Source organism: Colletes latitarsis, chromosome 11, assembly GCF_051014445.1.
Source record: "Colletes latitarsis isolate SP2378_abdomen chromosome 11, iyColLati1, whole genome shotgun sequence".
NCBI lineage: Eukaryota > Metazoa > Arthropoda > Insecta > Hymenoptera > Colletidae > Colletes > Colletes latitarsis.
Genome location: NC_135144.1, coordinates 27,154,497 through 27,174,985, shown reverse-complemented (window position 1 = coordinate 27,174,985; position 20,489 = coordinate 27,154,497). Strand labels below are relative to the sequence as shown.

The following is a 20,489-nucleotide window of genomic DNA, read 5'->3' as shown; positions in this document are numbered from 1 at the left end:
CCAGGGGTGGCCGAACACCCTGTATATTCCAAGGTGAAATCGAAACAACGCAAACATTTATTTCTAATTTTATAAAATTAATACGAATCTAAAATATCGCTACTCCAAACTATATACCTGCACCTTGAATTTCATTTTTCCAACGAGATGAAACTTTTAAATACCTTTTGAGAATTTGAAATGTAAAAGTTCATCATTTCGTTTATTTCTCCCGCCTGTAATTTGTCCATTCTCGTGACAAACTAGCGTTTCGCGATAGAACGACAGAAAAAAAGAAAGCGAAACGGAGATTATCGAGACGCGAAAAAACAATTTTCCTGTTTCCAATTTCCCCAGGCCGCAAGTTCGCCAAGTTCCAGGCGCGAACGTTTCCCCAAGCGGCCCCGGGGTGGCTCTTTTCACGGCTGGCTCGTCGTCTTGTCGTCTGTCAGCCGTTTGGAAATTCGAAATTTCTATAATTTCAACTTTTCCGGCCGGCCAGCCCTGGTTTAGACCAGCGAACCTTGGCCGCCGTCAACTTTTATTCGGGGTAAAAGGGGTTTTCGAACTCGTTTCGACGGGTAACACCGCCGACGGGAACCAACAGGGAGTCGCCCCCGCCGCCCCTTTTCCGCTCCACGGTTTCCGGGGCGTCCCTCTGAGAAATTTAACTTTCTTCACGTTCGACCGCGGGAATCGATACCGAGAACTCTCCGGCTAACGAGTCCTTCTTCCGCGAATTTATGTCGTTGGGTGGATGCTCTGTTCTTACTCAGCGTTTCCACCCTGTATCGGGCTAATGTCTCCATCGTCTCCGCGGAAAACCGATCGGTTCGATCCGATGTACGATTTTCCTCCGTTTACTCGAGCGTCACCGTGGCAAAGAACCGTATAATATTTTGCAAAAAATTGTTATCGTCAGATTTGCTTCGAATTAACAGACCTAACCCTTCGAAGAACATTTTAGAATTCCATTCGATCGACAGAAGAACCGTATAATATTTTGCAACCCTAAAAAATCTCTATCATCAGATTTGCTTCGAATTATTAGACCTAACCCTTCGAAGAACAGTTTAGAATTCCATTCGATCGGCAGAAGAACCGTATAATATTTTGCAACCCTAAAAAATCTCTATCGTCAGATTTGCTTCGAATTAACAGACCTAACCCTTCGAAGAACAGTTTAGAATTTCATTCGATCGACAGAAGAACCGTATAATATTTTGCAACCCTAAAAAATCTCTATCATCAGATTTGCTTCGAATTAACAGACCTAACCCTTCGAAGAACAGTTTAGAATTCCATTCGATCGACAGAAGAACCGTATAATATTTTGCAACCCTAAAAAATCTCTATCATCAGATTTGCTTCGAATTAACAGACCTAACCCTTCGAAGAACATTTTAGAATTCCATTCGATCGACAGAAGAACCGTATAATATTTTGCAACCCTAAAAAATCTCTATCGTCAGATGTGCTTCGAATTAACAGACCTAACCCTTCGAAGAACAGTTTAGAATTCTATTCGATCGACAGAAGAACCGTATAATATTTTGCAACCCTAAAAAATCTCTATCGTCAGATTTGCTTCGAATTATTAGACCTAACCCTTGGAAGAACAGTTTAGAATTCCATTCGATCGACAGAAGAACCGTATAATATTTTGCAACCCTAAAAAATCTCTATCGTCAGATTTGCTTCGAATTAACAGACCTAACCCTTCGAAGAACAGTTTAGAATTCCATTCGATCGACAGAAGAACCGTATAATATTTTGCAACCCTAAAAAATCTCTATCGTCAGATGTGCTTCGAATTAACAGACCTAACCCTTCGAAGAACATTTTAGAATTCCATTCGATCGACAGAAGAACCGTATAATATTTTGCAACCCTAAAAAATCTCTATCATCAGATTTGCTTCGAATTATTAGACCTAACCCTTCGAAGAACAGTTTAGAATTCCATTCGATCGACAGAAGAACCGTATAATATTTTGCAACCCTAAAAAATCTCTATCATCAGATTTGCTTCGAATTATTAGACCGTACCCTTCGAAGAACATTTTGTGGCGAGCACTATATTAATATTTTACATTCCATTCGATCGACAGAGTCTATGATCGTACATATTCAGAAATAATCGTGGTAAGATTACGAGCCTGCTAGTGGACTCGTTAGTAAGATAGTCGAGCGCTTGCGAGAGAGACAAGAGCGTAGCCCTCTGGTGGCGAGTACGGGAACTGTCGCCACAGAGCCAATTTTCAAACATAGAAGGTATCTTGGGACGCGAGTTGTTTATTATAATTGACTACTCACACCCTTCTATGAACATCTTACGAAAACCATTTTAATATTTTAAATTTCATTCGATCGACAGAGTCTATGGTCATATTCAGAAATGGTCGTAGTAAGATTACGAGCCTGCTAGTTATGGACTCATTAGTAAGGCGGTGGAATTATTTTGTGCAATGCGTGTCGTTTTGGAATGATTTTTGCAACTGTGAAGGGGAGTGTTAGTTTGACCATTTTCAACTTTGTTTCCAGGTGCTGCGTTCTGGGGTTTGATAAATCCCCAGTGGTCAATGTGCAGCAATGGAAGAAGACAGAGTCCTATCAACATCGAGCCTGACAAGCTCCTCTTCGACCGCCATTTGAGACCGGTGTTGGTCGACAAACACAAGGTAATCTATCGGTTTCTTTTTTATTCTCCTGCCACTATGATCCCAGAGTGTCGCCCTCTAATCGAAGCAAAATTAAATATCAAGATTACAGAAAGTAAGAAATTTAAACGAAAACAAAGAAAAGACCTGTTACGTTTAGCTTCATACAAATTGGAAAACAAATATAATTATTCGCGTTTAAAGAAATTAATGTGTTTCTGTACGAATATACATATAATTCGAAATAGTAATTATAGTTAATCCTTCGAGGAATCGAGGTAATAATATATGTTACCCTATTTTAGTATAAAAAAAATGTAATACCAGACAGCTCTTGACGCACACAGCTCTGTTTCGCGTTTTAAAAATTTTCTCATTCGTCGGGGAGAAAATGCATTACACGTATAAATTGGATGTCCCAGAAATTGTTCATACGTCAGGGATTTAACTAAAATACATTTTCGAAACCGACGAACGAACAATTGTTTTATATTTTCGACAGCCCATAGATATAAATCCTTCGAGTATTTGTTAAAGTACTGCGCAAAATCATTCGTTCGGTATATTTAATAATGCTTGAAAATTAACTGTAATCGCTTTTTGGAACGAAAGAAACACGTATTGAATTTAACTAAAACGCAAGAATTTTAAATGTTGTTGTTAAGATAAAATAAAATGGAAACACTCGAACCAGTTAGCCGTTGCATCAAATTGCATAACAATGACAAAGAATAAAAACTATATAGAATCGAATACATGATAATTTGGTTGTAAATTTGAATACTATAATATTCACGTTCACGAACGTGTTGTATACGATGATATTATTATTTAACAAAATGCACGAGCGTGAGTGAAAGTTTGAAAGCGTCGTCGGGCTATTTTGGTCCGAAATCCGCGTATCGAGAGGGGTAAAAGATAGGCAGTGAAAGCATCGACACTTTCGACGTTGCGGTAACGGGACGTTAAAGTGAAAATTAACATTTTTCGGATGATTTATTTCACGAGAGACTTCTATCGGGAAAAGCGCATTCAACTCGGCACGAGTAGCTCTGCGGAAAGTATTCCCAGAGCTGTCGCCGTCTAGTAATGGATTTCGAATTCACCGTGGACCGCTCCACTTTCTCTCTGTCCATTTTTCACCGGGCGAGTTCGTTAATTCGATAATAAATCCATTAATTACCAGCCTGCCTATTTAACGTTCGTCCCAGCCTCACCGTCCGCGCGTTAATAACCCCAAGGCTCCAGAAACACTAATCTTCCATTAAGTAAACATTTATTCATCCTCTTCTAACCCCCCCTGCAGCGACGAAAACTACTCGACATCCCTCGTCCACGGAATAGCAATCAATCTTGACGATGACCACGACGATGACAATTCAAATCGCGCGATGCAACATCGAGAATACTTTAAACATACCGTGACAGTCGAAGAATTTATTTTCGAGCGTCGGTCACCGGTGACCACCATGGAAATCGGCTTAAATTCCGTATTTCGAAGCAACGAAAATTCTTTACACATCTAAATGAGAACAAAAATTAAATATACCGTTCGTACTAATTGCAATAGTCGAAGAATTTATTTTCGAGTGTCGGTCACCGGTGACCACCGTGGCAATTTTTCCATATCCAAGGACGCTCTCAACATATTTGTTCAAATTACAGGAACTTAGTAAATTTTCTTATTTCACAATATTTCAAAAAGTTATTTACAATTTTATTGCAACTCGTCGTTAGTTCAGAGTGTCGGTCACCGGTGACCACCATGGAAATCGGGTTAAATTCCGTATTTCGAAGCAACAAAAATTCTTTACACATCTAAATAAGAACAAAAATTAAATATACCGTTCGTACTAATTGCAATAGTCGAAGAATATATGTTCGAGTGTCGGTCACCGGTGACCACCGTGGCAATTTTTCCATATCCAAGGACGCTCTCAACATATTTGTTCAAATTACAGGAACTTAGTAAATTTTCTTATTTCACAATATTTCAAAAAGTTATTTACAATTTTATTGCAACTCGTCGTTAGTTCAGAGCGTCGGTCACCGGTGACCACCATGGAAATCGGGTTAAATTCCGTATTTCGAAGCAACGAAAATTCTTTACACATCTAAATGAGAACAAAAATTAAATATACCGTTCGTATTAATTGCAATAGTCGAAGAATTTATTTTCGAGTGTCGGTCACCGGTGACCACCGCGGCAATTTTTCCATATCCGAGGACGTCCTCAACATATTTGTTCAAATTACAGAAACCTAGTGAATTTTCTTATTTCACAATATTTCAAAAAGTTATTTACAATTTTATTGCAACTTGTCGTTAGTTCAGAGCGTCGGTCACCGGTGACCACCATGGAAATCGGGTTAAGTTCCGTATTTCGAAGCAACGAAAATTCTTTACACATCTAAATAAGAACAAAAATTAAATATACCGTTCGTACTAATTGCAATAGTCGAAGAATATATTTTCGAGTGTCGGTCACCGGTGACCACCGTGGCAATTTTTCCATATCCGAGGACGTCCTCAACATATTTGTTCAAATTACAGAAACCTAGTGAATTTTCTTATTTCACAATATTTCAAAAAGTTATTTACAATTTTATTGCAACTTGTCGTTAGTTCAGAGCGTCGGTCACCGGTGACCACCATGGAAATCGGGTTAAATTCCGTATTTCGAAGCAACGAAAATTCTTTACACATCTAAATGAGAACAAAAATTAAATATACCGTTCGTACTAATTGCAATAGTCGAAGAATATATTTTCGAGTGTCGGTCACCGGTGACCACCGCGGCAATCAACGCATTTCGAAGCAACAAAAATTCTCCACGCATAGATACAAAAACAAGACGATATAGAATGTTTAAAAAAAGTAATTTTCACAATATCGTGTCCGTTTAAAATTATTTCGAGTCGCCTACGATGGCGAAGAAGGTTTCGTTTAATCACTGGAGCGCAATAATTCGCCCATTCAAATTTATTTTGATTTCTGTACGATTATATCTTCCCCGTCGCGATTTTTATGTTCGAATAATTGTCTCTCGTTACAACGCGCTGCAACGACATGCGTGGGTGATTAATATAGTTCGTGCTTTTCAATCACAATCGAGCGAGGACGTATTCGCGATTTTCGTAACGCGACAACAACGGAATATTAACGCGCGAACGTCCGTTCTACGCATTGTCCGTAATAACGCGGAGGAGCCGGCCGTTTAAAAAATATCGAATTTCCCCTGTTTATTACAACGACCGGGAAACGGACGAACGAACGAAGTTGCGAAGTGAATTAATCCATAATTCGCTTTCAGGCGAGAATCAACGAAACTGAATCGCCGCCGAGCGAAAGATGGGATTAAAACTGGTCGCAACTTCAACGTCGCATAAATTAAACGAATCAAAGTAAAATTTGTGCCTGACAGCTCTGTCCCGGGGAATTTGCAACTGAACGCGCGAGTAATTGTCCCTAGTAACGAGATTTTCTGTAAATAACTGCGAGGGCTCTCGGTGAATCACTCCCCCGAGCGTCTCGATCGTTTATCGTTAACTGATTTGTCGGAGCATTTTAAATCCTACACTCTGTATCGACGAATTAAAAACAAGATTAATGCCTGGAGATCGACGATATAAAAATTAATCAGAGTTAATAAAAGGATCTTGGAATTGTATCTTAGTTTCGAATAAACAATAGTTCGATTCAAATTTTGTGAAACTCTTTATTCGTCGCGATAAAAGAAAAACGATACTAGTTTAGACGAGGTTCAGAGAAGAAAAGTCTCGAGGAGAACAATTTTTTGATTATTTATCGGTGTATCTAAAATTTGTATACGTTTGTTCCGCATTTTCTGGGGCTTTCAATCGCCGTGGACGCGTAGTCAAACGACAATTTTCGCGACGCTCGCTACTTTCCAGCGCTGTTTGCGCTTTTTTCTCGAGGCATTCAAAGAAAGTTACCCTCCCCGGGTCGTCGCGAACGGAAGCGTTTCGTCGGGGAACAGCACGCGGGGAACAGTCGACGGGAGCCTTTTGAGAAACGGCGTCCGTCGTCGGGCACGTGCCCTTTGTCGGATTTTTGTAAAAGACGCGCGAGAGGCGCGGCTTCAAAGGCGAAAACGTTTTGTTTGTTACGTGCGACGGGCCAACTCGAATCGCGTCGCAGCCGATTCAAGCGAATCACGTGGCCTTCTCAGCTGACTCCTTGATTGCCAGCACGTGAGCTGAACTCTCGATCGACCGGAAGCTTGCTGTCGATTGTCTACTTTCCAGGAACCAATAACTATAACCCCCACACCCACGCAAGAATTTACAGAAACTCTCGTCGAGATTCTCGTGGATATACAAATTGCCGCGTGGAAGCAAAAACTATTTGCATTTTTCGTGAGTGGTCTGTCGTATTTCGATCTTAGGACCTCTGTGTGCTTGCTGATGGGAGAAAATTGGGATAATTTCGTGCTACCGTGAATTCTAGAACAATTTAGAGAGGATTGATTTGGTAAATAATATCGGTATATACTGGAGAACAGTTTTATTGAAATTAGTGTACGGGGAGAAGTCAATTTATGTTAAAGGATTCTTGTTATATTCGATCAGCTAAATTATCAAAGGCAACTTATGATGAAATTGTTATTTTGTAAAGGAGGATTATATATTAGGCTATTTTTTATCAAAGAACAGGAGAATGGCTCAATTAGAATACTCGAATCTTGCGCGCGAAGCGTGGCTGACCATATACGATCTACTACTACTTGGATTCGATTGTACAATTACCTAATTAATTCAGAAGTCAAAATACGGCACTAAAAAACCTGACTGATCATTACTATCACTATAGACGTAGTTTAGCCCTTGTTTAAAAAACTTTCGACGCTTTTGAAATATAAAAAAATGTGCAATATTTATTTCTGTCTACAATTTCGGTACACCCCCGACTGTATTTCAATTCACGATCGTTACTACGATTTAGTAAGAAGCCACGATAACACGATTCGAATCGAAACGAAATTGACTCGACTTTCACCGTAGAAATTATTTATCCCGCTCGTTCGATCGACTCGTTTCGACGGGAATTATTCACAGGCACTCCAGAAGTTACTGAAATTCGCGGGAACATTAATCCCGCGATCGTATTAATATCATGATTAAAAACAAAACCGACACGACCGTAAAACATTTCGTAATCGAACGAACGTTGTATTATTTCGCCGTCGAACAGCATCCAGTTTCCAATTTGCCCCGTGCGCGGGGTAAAGTTTTAATAAATTTTAACGTTACGGTCGTTCCCTTTGGAAATCGTAATTTCGAATCGCTGGTTATTCACATCGACGAAAAACAGGGAAACGTCCACCCACTGTAAATGCACAATGGGGGCCACGATGGAGGTGTAACGTTTACGCGAACACGAACAGAAGCTCCTCGATCGGACGATCCTGTTAGGTAATCTTATACGTCGGTTGTCTACGACTGTTTCAAGGCCCTCGCCGAACGGTATCGGGTCGTTCGTTTCGCCCCTACGCGCCAGTCGCGGCGATTTACATAAAACAATTTCCGCAGCTGCACTTTCGCATCCACGGGTGTGGAACAGACGTAAAACTCTCGTGTCGCGTTATGTCACGCGAATACGCGATAAAAGCATGCGTGCACGATCCACGATAGAACCGAATAACGTTGTCCAACGAAACGCAACCGTACGTAATCGGTCGATCTTCTACGAGATCGTTCGACAAGACCAGGAACGAAAACATTCGAACGTCAGTCTCGTTTCGTAATCAGGGATCTTTCGTTCCGCGTACATCGTTTCAGATTATACAGGATGCTACAAGTTTTAGTGAAAATCGATTAAGAGACGTCGAACGTGCTAATATCAATCCACGTGTTCCTTGTAAATTACAAAATTTAGTTTCCCCCAGACAGTGCGAAGGAATGTACAGTCAGGGAGTATGAAAGACAAATATTAGGAAACAGAATACTCGTGAAAGTTTAAATTTCATTCCGGGTTATGCGGGCCCCGAGCAGAGCGACGGAATTAAATATTAATCGAACCAGAATAAAAACGAAACACATACGTTCTTTGTGGCATATTAAATTTAAAACGAAATAGAATTCGAACCTATGCAGCCCTCAAATTTGCTCCAAAGAGCTTGAGAGAGAGACTTTTTCAAAACGGAATTCTAAAATATTTTCATTATTTTTAAAACGTTATTAACGTTTGAAGTTCCATACCGACCGGTGAAAAAAAATTTCAAATCATTCTGGAAAAAATATTTTTGGCTGCGGGGGTCACTTACAATCATTTATGGTCAATAGACATACCCCCAAAATCCTACGCAGTTTCGAGAAAAAAAATCCTCACTGAAAATGCAATGTCTGACCATATACTAAACTATTCCACTGAAATTTCATGTATATCTTTAAAAAATCGTAACTCCTGAACGGATTGGACGATTTTAAAGTTTCAAAATGCAAACAACGCGTATTTTAGTCAAGAATATGTAGAAATTTTAAGAATATTGGAAAAGTTGTTCCTTAACACCGTAAAGTTTGAAAACCCCCATAAAAGTGGTCCACTCTTCAAACGGCAATTCTTGATTTTCGTCTTATTTTTGCCTCTAAATCTCTCATTAAAATTTTTCCCAGGGTTGGTCGAACACCCTGTGTACGAATACTATAAACAGAAAAAATATTACTATGTCAGAGGTGATTAAAAATTTCGACAATTCAATTCGTATGTCTAAAAGACAACATGGATCGTTGAAAGGATTGGAAAAGTGGCGTTTCGATTTTCCTTTTACGAATATGCCAGAGACACGCGAGGGCTACAGAGGCAGGTAAACAATATTAAAATTCCGAAATAAAATCGCGTATCTGCGTGGCCATTAATTACCATCGGGCGATTAATCAAGGCGGCGACGCATTGCTGTTTGCAAGTCGCATCGACAAGATTTACAATATTTACACGGGCTCGTCGCGGCGTGTCGACGCGCATCAATTTCCCGTCGGAAAATGGCCACGCGTAAATCGGCTGTCGCGTTAATTTCCACGCAACGCGACTCGATAAAACGCCGGAACAAAAACAGAAGGGGAAACGAATGGACAGCGAAACCGATCCCCCGATGGACTCTTCGTTATCGTCGAATCTGCGGAATCAATGATCTCCCTCTTTTGATTGCCGCCTGTTTATGCTCGTCCTTCGAAAGTTCATAGCTCGTTCGATGGTGGACTTAAGGGTCTCGCGTGTACGTTGTAAAATTTTTATTAATTTTTTTTAACTAAATGTTAACGCTATAATTTATTTAACTATCCTTCGAGAATGCAAAATAAATTTTTCAATAATTTTTATTGACTTTTCACGTTTTTATTATGCCCACGGTAAACACGTGTTTAAACACTGGCGTTTACAATTGTCTAAAATCAAAGTTTTCGTCTCATAAACAATTTCAGGATTTTACGCTAGCAGTCGATGCGTTAAAATAGAAAAAGACTCGAAGCTTCATATCATAAACGTTTCGTTTGGGTACTTAATAATTCTCACATTTTATTTCGTCGACTTCCAACGAAATAAAGAAGCAGACTCAGCACGATTGAAAATGGAAAACAACGCTTCTCGTATTTCATACTTCGATGATTAAATAATACCATTGACTGTGCTTCGACGAATTATACTTTATTGTTAGCCGCTTCCCCCTGAGTCAGGATCGACTTCAAACGAAACACAAGTTTTTCGAGTTTATCAAATAACACCGCTTCGCGAAGTAGCTTTCGCGCAAGCACTCGTTTCGAGCGGCTCCGCGAGGGTCGTTTACATTTCCTCCCTTTTCTTTGCCTCCCCTCGACTCTTTCGTTTCTGCCTACCACTCCATCGTTCGCGGTTAAGAATTCCCCGTCTCGCGATGCGTTCGGGACAGGACTTTTGTTTCTTCTCATCGTCGTCGCGAGCCCCGTTCGCAATAAAACTACTTGTTAGTACTTCTCGAAGACTGGATCCACGAAAGATCGTTGCTTTCGCGCCGGGGAAGGGAAAGTTTAAGAAGATCTCCGGCTAAACGAGGTGTCGGAACCCCACGGAGCTTGATTTATTGCCGTGCAACTTTTGCATCCACGGAAAGAACTTTCCTTGGACCATATGCAACCACTGTCTTACTTCCTCGTCCCTGATAACGATTGTTGTTCCCGGTTCAGACTTGGAGAGGGTGGGTTAGGTCTACAATACTGTGAAAATTGTTGGAAAATATTCTCTACTCGGCTGTGATGAAGAAGAACATTGTATTCGAAACAAATATACAAACGAATTTAAAACACACTGGGCAGACAATTTTTTTGCGCATAAATTAACATTGAACTAAACTACAACACGAATCTTCGGTACAAGTCTCTTACATAATCGTCACGTGAGATTTTATCGAAATAACGTCCTACACAAGTGCCAGAATCATACATTAACCCTCTGACGTATCACCAAAAGCAGGCTACTGTGCGTCTGTGAGAAAGTGAAATGCACTCGAGTTCGATTGGTGCCTAGATGCACGCTATTGGTCGAAACGACGAAAGCGAAAGGAAGTGGGCGGAGCAAGCGGCACCTCTGTTGACTTTCCACGTATATACGGTAGATATTCGTAATTCCACGACAATCGAGGGTCGAATACGAGCGAGAAATACTAGAAATTTATAAATTTAAAAATCTCGTTTCCTTTTTAGCGGTTCCAACCCCCTCGAGTAGGTTCCTTTCGATGGAGGCTCGCGTTCGAATTTCCGTTCCAGCGAGGGATTCTTTCGCAATTTCAGCCGGAAGCCGTTTCATCTTTATGCAGAAGTGTTTCGAGGGGTCGGACGCGCGGCGAAAAGAAACGCGCATAGTTCGAATTCGTCGGGCAGAACACAAAGTGCCTTCCGCGGAAATGCCCGTGAAAAGGTTTAAACGCACACCCGGGGGGATCGTTTGCTCTTCCTCTGTTCTCCTCTTCTTCTCCGTAGCCCGTTTCCGGTGCCGCGCGGCTCCCACGGCGCGGAGTCAATCTTTCCGGGCGCAAGTAGCCACGTTCTCACGAGGCGAGCTCATCGGATGCATTCTACCGGCTTTGAAACGGGCCACGGACCGGGACTCTTCATTGTACCGTCCACCTCTCCCCCAGCCACCCACCCTCGGGCACAAAAGCGCCAAAGGGAGCGCCCACGAGTGTTCTTCGCCTCGACTCGCGCCGGTTAGCCACCATCGCACGCGTTGTTTCACCCGAACAATCCACTGTTCGCAAAAAATACCACCCATCCGGCGTTATTACACCAAATTCGACGTCTCAATGCGCCACGGAACGCTAATCTATCTGGACAAAAGACCTTTTCACTGTTCGAGTCTCCAAATTGATTTTGTCAAGCCCTGACCATTCTGGGGGTGAGTTTTATAAAACTAGTCTTAATGTATTTGCTATAATCAACGCTCTGTTTCGAAGTAAATTCCAATTGTTAAACATTCACTCGACTGGATTTTTGAAAATTTACCTTACTTCTCTAGAAGAGAATAAGTAAACATTTATTTCCCATTGCATTATACATTTCTTCAAGTATCGTTTTACAAATAAATCCACTCCAGTGTTAATAAAAGTACCATCAACAGAACAACTTAAAAATTGTTTAATTTGCAATTTAATTCTGCTAAATATTAAAGATGCACCAAATTTGTTCTTTTCGAGAGAAGTGAAGTATTTCAGAAACGCTGTATAATATTTATTTGATAATCCATCGTTAATGGAAGTGAGAACAATTTCTCTGATCTTGGTACGCGCCAATTACCCTGAAGTTGTCTCGAACGATTCTTTGGTTTGCAACAGTGTGCTTACGCGGGGTGGCAAATTATCCGCGGATTATTAATGTAGCAAGTCTCGCGTGTCCGTGTAATTAATGTGCTGTTTCGAATATTAATTTCAAAGGAAGGTATCAGGATGCGAACTCAAATGGATCTAACTTGACGTATCCCGGTAATGTAACTATTAATCATTCCGGTATAAGCGTGCATGTAACCGAGGACCGCAGGACAAAGGACAAAACCTTGGTACCTCTAACTTGTCTCCTCGTATTTTGCCCCGACTTCGTATCCAGTCTTGCATCTCGGTCCTTGGTTTGCAGTGATAACAGTGGCTGTTTTTGTCCACGGGGCACTGCGACCCGGAAATATTGCCAGTCTCGACTTGTATATCACCGAACCGATATGCACTGCTTTTTAAAACCATTTCGTTATCAATAACAATTTATTTATGAATTTATTTTAAATATATATTTTAATTAGAAGCATTTACTATCGCGCGAACAGTGTGGTCTTTAATTTTAATCGTATATTTGTTAAAAATATTTGATTTCGCCAAAGGCAATAAAATCAGCTTCGTTTTTGGGGGGATGGGAACGAAGATGGATTTTAAATGATATTAAAAGTCGAAAACATTTATGAATTTATTTTAAATATATTTTGGCTGGAAGCGTTTGCTTTCGCGGGAACAGTGGAGTTTTAATTGTATTTTTGTTACGAATGTTTGCTCCCGTCAAAGGCAATGGAATTAGTTTCGTTTTGGGGGATGGGAACGAAGATGGATTTCGAATGATATTAAAAGTCGAAAACGTTTCTGTCGATGAATAGATGGCTCGAAGGACGTTTAATTTATATTTTAAAACATCCACCTTCTCGCATAGTCGGATAATTATTCTCTTTGTGACCTGTCTGGCCACGCGCGGTCTTGTTCTACTGAATCTCTGTCTGTGATTAAGCACAGTTTCGCTCGCTCCAAGTAAGTTTACTGTAAGTCATTTCTAACATTAATCGTGTCGTAATTGCGAATATATTTAACGCGTACATGGTGTTTAAAGATTCACGGACTTAAATTATTCAATATTGTCTCGATTTGTGCGAATGGAAATTAAAAAATATAAGCAAAAGTGACCACAAATTGTCCCTGGACACTTCTGGTTGTCAAATGTATTTCAAGATGTCATAGAAATTATTTTATAGCACTCTAGATGAATCTGAAATATTTTGATTAATTTAATATAGAAATAGAAATAAATCAGTATAATTAATTCCTATTGTAGTTCTCGTTCTCTTTGTTTTGCGCAGCTTATCGGTTCTTAAACTCTGCGAAGTATTAATGATATCGCAGTACGCTTTATTTTATCACGAACGACAGACTGCGTACTTTATTTTCAAAACTTTCCCGCTCCAGCTTTGATCAATTATCGTCGTCAGCACTCTTCCACGAATCACTTCGTTCTTATTGTACTTTTGCACACTCTTAGTAACATTCAGTTACGCTTAAGAGGATTCGCGAAAGAGGATCTTCTTTGCCTCCAAACTACTCTCGATCGTACAAATAATTAGAAATCCAGCTCGATGCAATTTTATTCCAAGTCACTGGAAAAACTATCTGTTTAACTTCGAAATTCCACGGATCGTTTAAATCGCCGGAAGTGCCAGAATATTCAAATGCAGAACGAGTCCCGTGAAACGTGGCCGAAAAACGCGTCGTGGTACCGAGACTCGTCGAAATTTTCTCGAATCAGCGGCAAGATCGCGGGTCAGAAAAAGTGCCGGAAACTTCGTCAGCTTTAACTGCTGGCCGGAAACCGCAGTGACGTCGCATCTGGTCCCGCGCTACTTAAACATCGCCACCCCCTCCAGGTCCGTTTCGTAGCTGCTCAGCGTACCCCCGCTTTCCCGTTCCATCCGCAAAATCGCAAGGGGTGAGAAAGAGGGAGGGGTCTCGTGAATTTATACGGCGTTTAACCCGGTTTAAACTTTGGCACTTAAATTAAACAATAGAACGAACCGCGCCACCGACTCCCGGAGTCGAACGTACGTCTTTGGCCGAACGAAGCTTCCTCTGTCCTCTTTCCCGCCCACCTAGCCCCCCCCCCCACCCCCTCGATCCAACGTTTCTACACTCGCGTACCCGGCAGCCTTGATTCGTCCCGATTCATCAGGAATGTCTACGGGTCTAACATTGTCGGACGTAATTTCGCAATCGAGACTCGCGTTTGAAGGGAATCCTAATTCTCCTACGGCGCGATCCGTCCGGGACTTCCGGTCGCGGTTCGTTTCGTACGCGTGTCAGCGGAACAGGTAGCGTTTTGAAATACCTGCACCCTCGTTCTGGGATTATTCACTTTTCGTACGCGGTCGGAGTTAAATCGTCGACAGTGATTATAGAACGAGATGTCAGGTGTCTTTGCTACGAGCAAAGCAGTGTCGATTTATTTCATAGCTACGATCGGTGTGTGCTTCGATCTTGCGACTGATCGTACGCTGATGTAGTCTACTTGATGGTCGCTTGACTGTGTTGCGTTCTAATTGCTCGACTGAGGTACAATTTCCTATTTGTTGTCCTTGTGTCTGACCACACCAGGTACCATTCTACTGAATGGTTATTCGAACGTAGACTTACAGTTAGTGCCTTGTGCCCCAATAAGAGGAAATATTTATACAAATCTATTTTTATACTGGAACTACCCACGTTGTAGTAATTTCTAATAAAAATTGTAAAATTTTACTCGACTGAATTCTTGCAAATTTATTAGCCATTTATTTCCATTGCATTATCCATTTCTGTTTCAAACTAAATTTGTAGGATTGACGAAGTGATCGAAACGACCACCGTAATTTCCAATTAAATTGTACAAAATTTATTCGACTGGATTTTTTGGAAATTTACCGTAGCTTTCTAAAAGAGAATGAATTAACATTTATTTCCACTGTATTATTCGTTTCTTCAAGTTCCTATCGTATTAATTTCTCCGTTATAAATAAATACACCATAATTGTAGGTAGCTCTAGTGTTAAAATCGAGTATCCTGACATTGATAATAAATGTTTTAATAAGATTGAACGTTAGAGGTAATCAAGTCCAAGTTATAATCTGTCTATATTCCCATAAAAACATTGTAGACTTCATCAATAGACTTTTATGCGTATTCATATTTTTATTTATAGAATACATAAAGTAGGAGCTTTATAGTGGTCTCTCTCAATCCCTGAACATAACACTTCCTACCTTACGATCGTAATTTTTTAATAATATTTCCCATAAATCCACAAATATCCGCAGACTATCTATCAATCAACCCTCGTACCATAAATTCAGCTTTAATAATACTTCCATCACACTATGTACTCCACTATGCACATTAAAATGGTAAAGCTGCAGGGTGTTCAACCACCTCTGGGAAAAATTTTAATGGGAGATTCTAGAGGCCAAAATAAAACGATCAAGAATATCAATTTCTTGACTGAGGCTTCATTAAAATGTTATTAAAAACTTAAATTATGAAATTTCAAATCATTCTGAAAAAATTATTTTTGGTTGCAAGGTTCAATTACAATCATTTTTCGTCGATAGACATACCCCTGAATTCCTACTCACTTTCGAGAAAAAAATTAGAGTAGCTATTGAAATTTTTACACGAAATTAAAAAATTTCAAATCATACTAAAAAAATTATTTTTAGTTGCAGGGGTCAATTACAAGCATTTTTGGTCAACAGACATACCCCCGAAATCCTACTCAGTTTCGAGAAAAAAATTCTTTACCGAAAATCTAATGTGAGGCTAGAAATGGATCCCTCAAATTTCAAGCGAATCTTTAAAATGTCATAACTCCTGAACGAATTGGACGATTTTAATGTTTAAAAAAGCAAACTACGCGTATTTTGATGGAGTATATGTAGAAATTCTAAAAATAATCGAAAAGTTGATCCTTGACCTCGCAAAATGGGGAAAACCCCATAAAAATGGTCCAATGTTCAAACAGCCATAACTCATACAATAGTGAATATACTTCAATGAAACTTTTTTCTGAAGTAGAGCTCATGGGTACTTACGTATAGCGCCAAACAAAATGACTAAAAATGAAAATCGAATTTTTAAGAAAAATCGACAGGGGGTAGGTGCCTAAATTTTTCGACGAAAAAAAAAAATTTCAAATCGTTCTGAAAAAATTATTTTTAGTTGCAGGCGTCAATTACAATCATTTTTGGTCGATAGACATACCCCTAAATTCCTACCCACTTCCGAGAAAAAAATTAGAGTAGCTATTGAAATTTTTACACGAAATTAAAGTTTCAAATCATACTAAAAAAATTATATTTAGTTACAGGGGTCAATTGCAAGCATTTTTGGTCAACAGACATACCCCCGAAGTCCTACTCAGTTTCGAGAAAAAAATTCTTTACCGAAAATCTAATGTGAGGCTAGAAATGCATCCCTGAAATTTCAAGCGAATCTTTAAAATGTCATAACTCCTGAACGGATTGGACGATTTTAATGTTTAAAAAAGCAAACTACGCGTATTTTTATGGAGTATATGTAGAAATTCTAAAAATAATCGAAAAGTTGATCCTTGACCTCGCAAAATGGGGAAAACCCCATAAAAATGGTCCAATGTTCAAACAGCCATAACTCCTACAATAGTGAGTATATTTCAATGAAACTTTTTTCTGAAGTAGAGCTCATGGGTACTTACGTATAGCGCCAAACAAAATGACTAAAAATGAAAATCGAATTTTTAAGAAAAATCAACAGGGGGTAGGTGCCTAAATTTTTCGACGAGAAACAAATTTTTCAAATCGTTCTGGAAAAATTATTTTCGGTTACGGGGGTCAATTACAATAATTTTTGGTCGATAGACATACCCCTGAATTCCTACTCACTTTCGAGAAAAAAATTAGAGTAGCTATTGAAATTTTTACACGAAATTAAAAAGTTTCAAATCATACTAAAAAAATTATACTTAGTTACAAGGGTCAATTGCAAGCATTTTTGGTCAACAGACATACCCCCGAAATCCTACTCAGTTTCGAGAAAAAAATTGTTTACCGAAAATCTAATGTGAGGCTAGAAATGCATCCCTGAAATTTCAAGCGAATCTTTAAAATGTCATAACTCCTGAACGGATTGGAGGATTTTAATGTTTAAAAAAGCAAACGACGCGTATTTTTATGGAGTATATGTAGAAATTCTAAAAATAATCGAAAAGTTGATCCTTGACCTCGCAAAATGGGGAAAACCCCATAAAAATGGTCCAATTTTCAAACAGCCATAACTCCTACAATAGTGAGTATATTTCAATGAAACTTTTTTCTGAAATAGAGCTCATGGGTACTTACGTATAGCGCCAAACAAAATGACTAAAAATGAAAATCGAATTTTTAAGAAAAATCGACAGGGGGTAGGTGCCTAAATTTTTCGACGAAAAAAAAAAATTTCAAATCGTTCTGAAAAAATTATTTTTAGTTGCAGGCGTCAATTACAATCATTTTTGGTCGATAGACATACCCCTAAATTCCTACCCACTTCCGAGAAAAAAATTAGAGTAGCTATTGAAATTTTTACACGAAATTAAAGTTTCAAATCATACTAAAAAAATTATATTTAGTTACAGGGGTCAATTGCAAGCATTTTTGGTCAACAGACATACCCCCGAAGTCCTACTCAGTTTCGAGAAAAAAATTCTTTACCGAAAATCTAATGTGAGGCTAGAAATGCATCCCTGAAATTTCAAGCGAATCTTTAAAATGTCATAACTCCTGAACGGATTGGACGATTTTAATGTTTAAAAAAGCAAACTACGCGTATTTTTATGGAGTATATGTAGAAATTCTAAAAATAATCGAAAAGTTGATCCTTGACCTCGCAAAATGGGGAAAACCCCATAAAAATGGTCCAATGTTCAAACAGCCATAACTCCTACAATAGTGAGTATATTTCAATGAAACTTTTTTCTGAAGTAGAGCTCATGGGTACTTACGTATAGCGCCAAACAAAATGACTAAAAATGAAAATCGAATTTTTAAGAAAAATCAACAGGGGGTAGGTGCCTAAATTTTTCGACGAGAAACAAATTTTTCAAATCGTTCTGGAAAAATTATTTTCGGTTACGGGGGTCAATTACAATAATTTTTGGTCGATAGACATACCCCTGAATTCCTACTCACTTTCGAGAAAAAAATTAGAGTAGCTATTGAAATTTTTACACGAAATTAAAAAGTTTCAAATCATACTAAAAAAATTATACTTAGTTACAAGGGTCAATTGCAAGCATTTTTGGTCAACAGACATACCCCCGAAATCCTACTCAGTTTCGAGAAAAAAATTGTTTACCGAAAATCTAATGTGAGGCTAGAAATGCATCCCTGAAATTTCAAGCGAATCTTTAAAATGTCATAACTCCTGAACGGATTGGAGGATTTTAATGTTTAAAAAAGCAAACGACGCGTATTTTTATGGAGTATATGTAGAAATTCTAAAAATAATCGAAAAGTTGATCCTTGACCTCGCAAAATGGGGAAAACCCCATAAAAATGGTCCAATTTTCAAACAGCCATAACTCCTACAATAGTGAGTATATTTCAATGAAACTTTTTTCTGAAATAGAGCTCATGGGTACTTACGTATAGCGCCAAACAAAATGACTAAAAATGAAAATCGAATTTTTAAGAAAAATCGACAGGGGGTAGGTGCCTAAATTTTTCGACGAGAAACAAATTTTTCAAATCGTTCTGGAAAAATTATTTTTGGTTGCAAGGTTCAATTACAATCATTTTTGGTCGATAGACATACCCCTGAATTCCTACCCACTTTCAAGAAAAAAATTCTAGAAGGTGTGAAACTTTTCGACAAAATCAACAAATTTCAAATCGTTCTGGAAAAATTATTTTTAGTTGCGGGGGTCAATTACAATAATTTTTGGTCAACAGACATACCCCCGAAATTCTACCCACTTTTGAGAAAAAAATTTTTTACTGGCGGAACTTTAAACGTTAATAACTTTTTAACGAAGCCTCTATCAACGAATTGGTATTCTTGATTTTCGTTTTATTTCGGCTTCTAGAATCTCCCATTAAAATTTTTCCCAGGGAAATCCAAAATGCTGTATCCTGGGAAACCAGTTTTCCCCCAATCGACCTAAAAGTCTGGCTGAAGCAATATTTTATTTTCGTAGAAAATTTATTAAGAGACTCCTCGCCAATTCAACGTACTTTAAGATATCGAGAGATCCATTCATAGCGATCTCGTAGCCTTTTCTATACTTTCCTTTCGCAGTTACCGAGAGAAATACTTTCAGGAACGCGGTCATCGCGCAAGCAAAGTATCTGTATCTCTCACGATTCCGTTGTAAATCCAACCCAATTACACCATAAGTATACCGTGGATAAGCTCGACAATAAATTTGCTTCAATGTTTGCCATAATAGAGGCAGCAATAAGCGTGGGCTCTCGAGCCAACGAAAATTCCGCGGGCCATTCTTTATCCATCGAGGCAATCGAAGTCGTGCGTTTTCGTTAAACCCTCCAGACTCGAGGGTTGCGTATAAATTGTCGTAAACTGTGTATAAATGTTGTCAGACTCCCCCGTTCGCCATTGTTGCGACGTTCGGGGATGCGAGTCGCGCGTGAAGCGAACCGCGCTCGAATTTGGACGCTGAATGGAGAATCTCTGGTAATAAAATATTAATTATCAAACAATTACGCGTTTCGAGCCGCTACTAAGAGGATTCTCGGACCGTTCGTGACCGTCTCTTCGTCCGCGTTTAGCCTTGTTCGCTGACCGTGCGACGCATTTATTCAGGAGAGCTGCTGCATTGGTCGCGATAGGGATTTCGTGCAAGCTATTCGACGACACTGGTAGAAACTGGCGAGAATCGTTCTTTTAGGAATATCGTGGAACACGAAGTATTTTAAATTAAAATAGAGAGTGGTCTGTGAGACTCGTGTACCTCTATAACTTCCAAAGTGTGCTCAAAAAAATTTTGTGTGAAAACGTTGCATGGTTTGAAAGGGTCTACTATGTAGAGCATTTGTCTTTTTATATCAAAATATGGGAGA

The 20,489-nt window shown here is 39.2% G+C and overlaps 1 protein-coding gene across 6 annotated transcripts in view; it reads left to right on the top strand.

The window, feature by feature from the left end:
- Carpa (Carbonic anhydrase-related protein A) overlaps window positions 1-20,489 on the top strand; it is a 415,480-nt gene that overhangs the window by 309,227 nt on the left and 85,764 nt on the right. For all 6 annotated transcript variants that reach the window (XM_076778852.1, XM_076778851.1, XM_076778848.1 and 3 more), the window contains one exon: window positions 2,523-2,659. In XM_076778852.1, coding sequence (XP_076634967.1) covers window positions 2,561-2,659 — 99 coding nt within the window. In that variant the 5' untranslated portion in view covers window positions 2,523-2,560. The remainder of the gene's footprint in view (window positions 1-2,522; window positions 2,660-20,489) is intronic.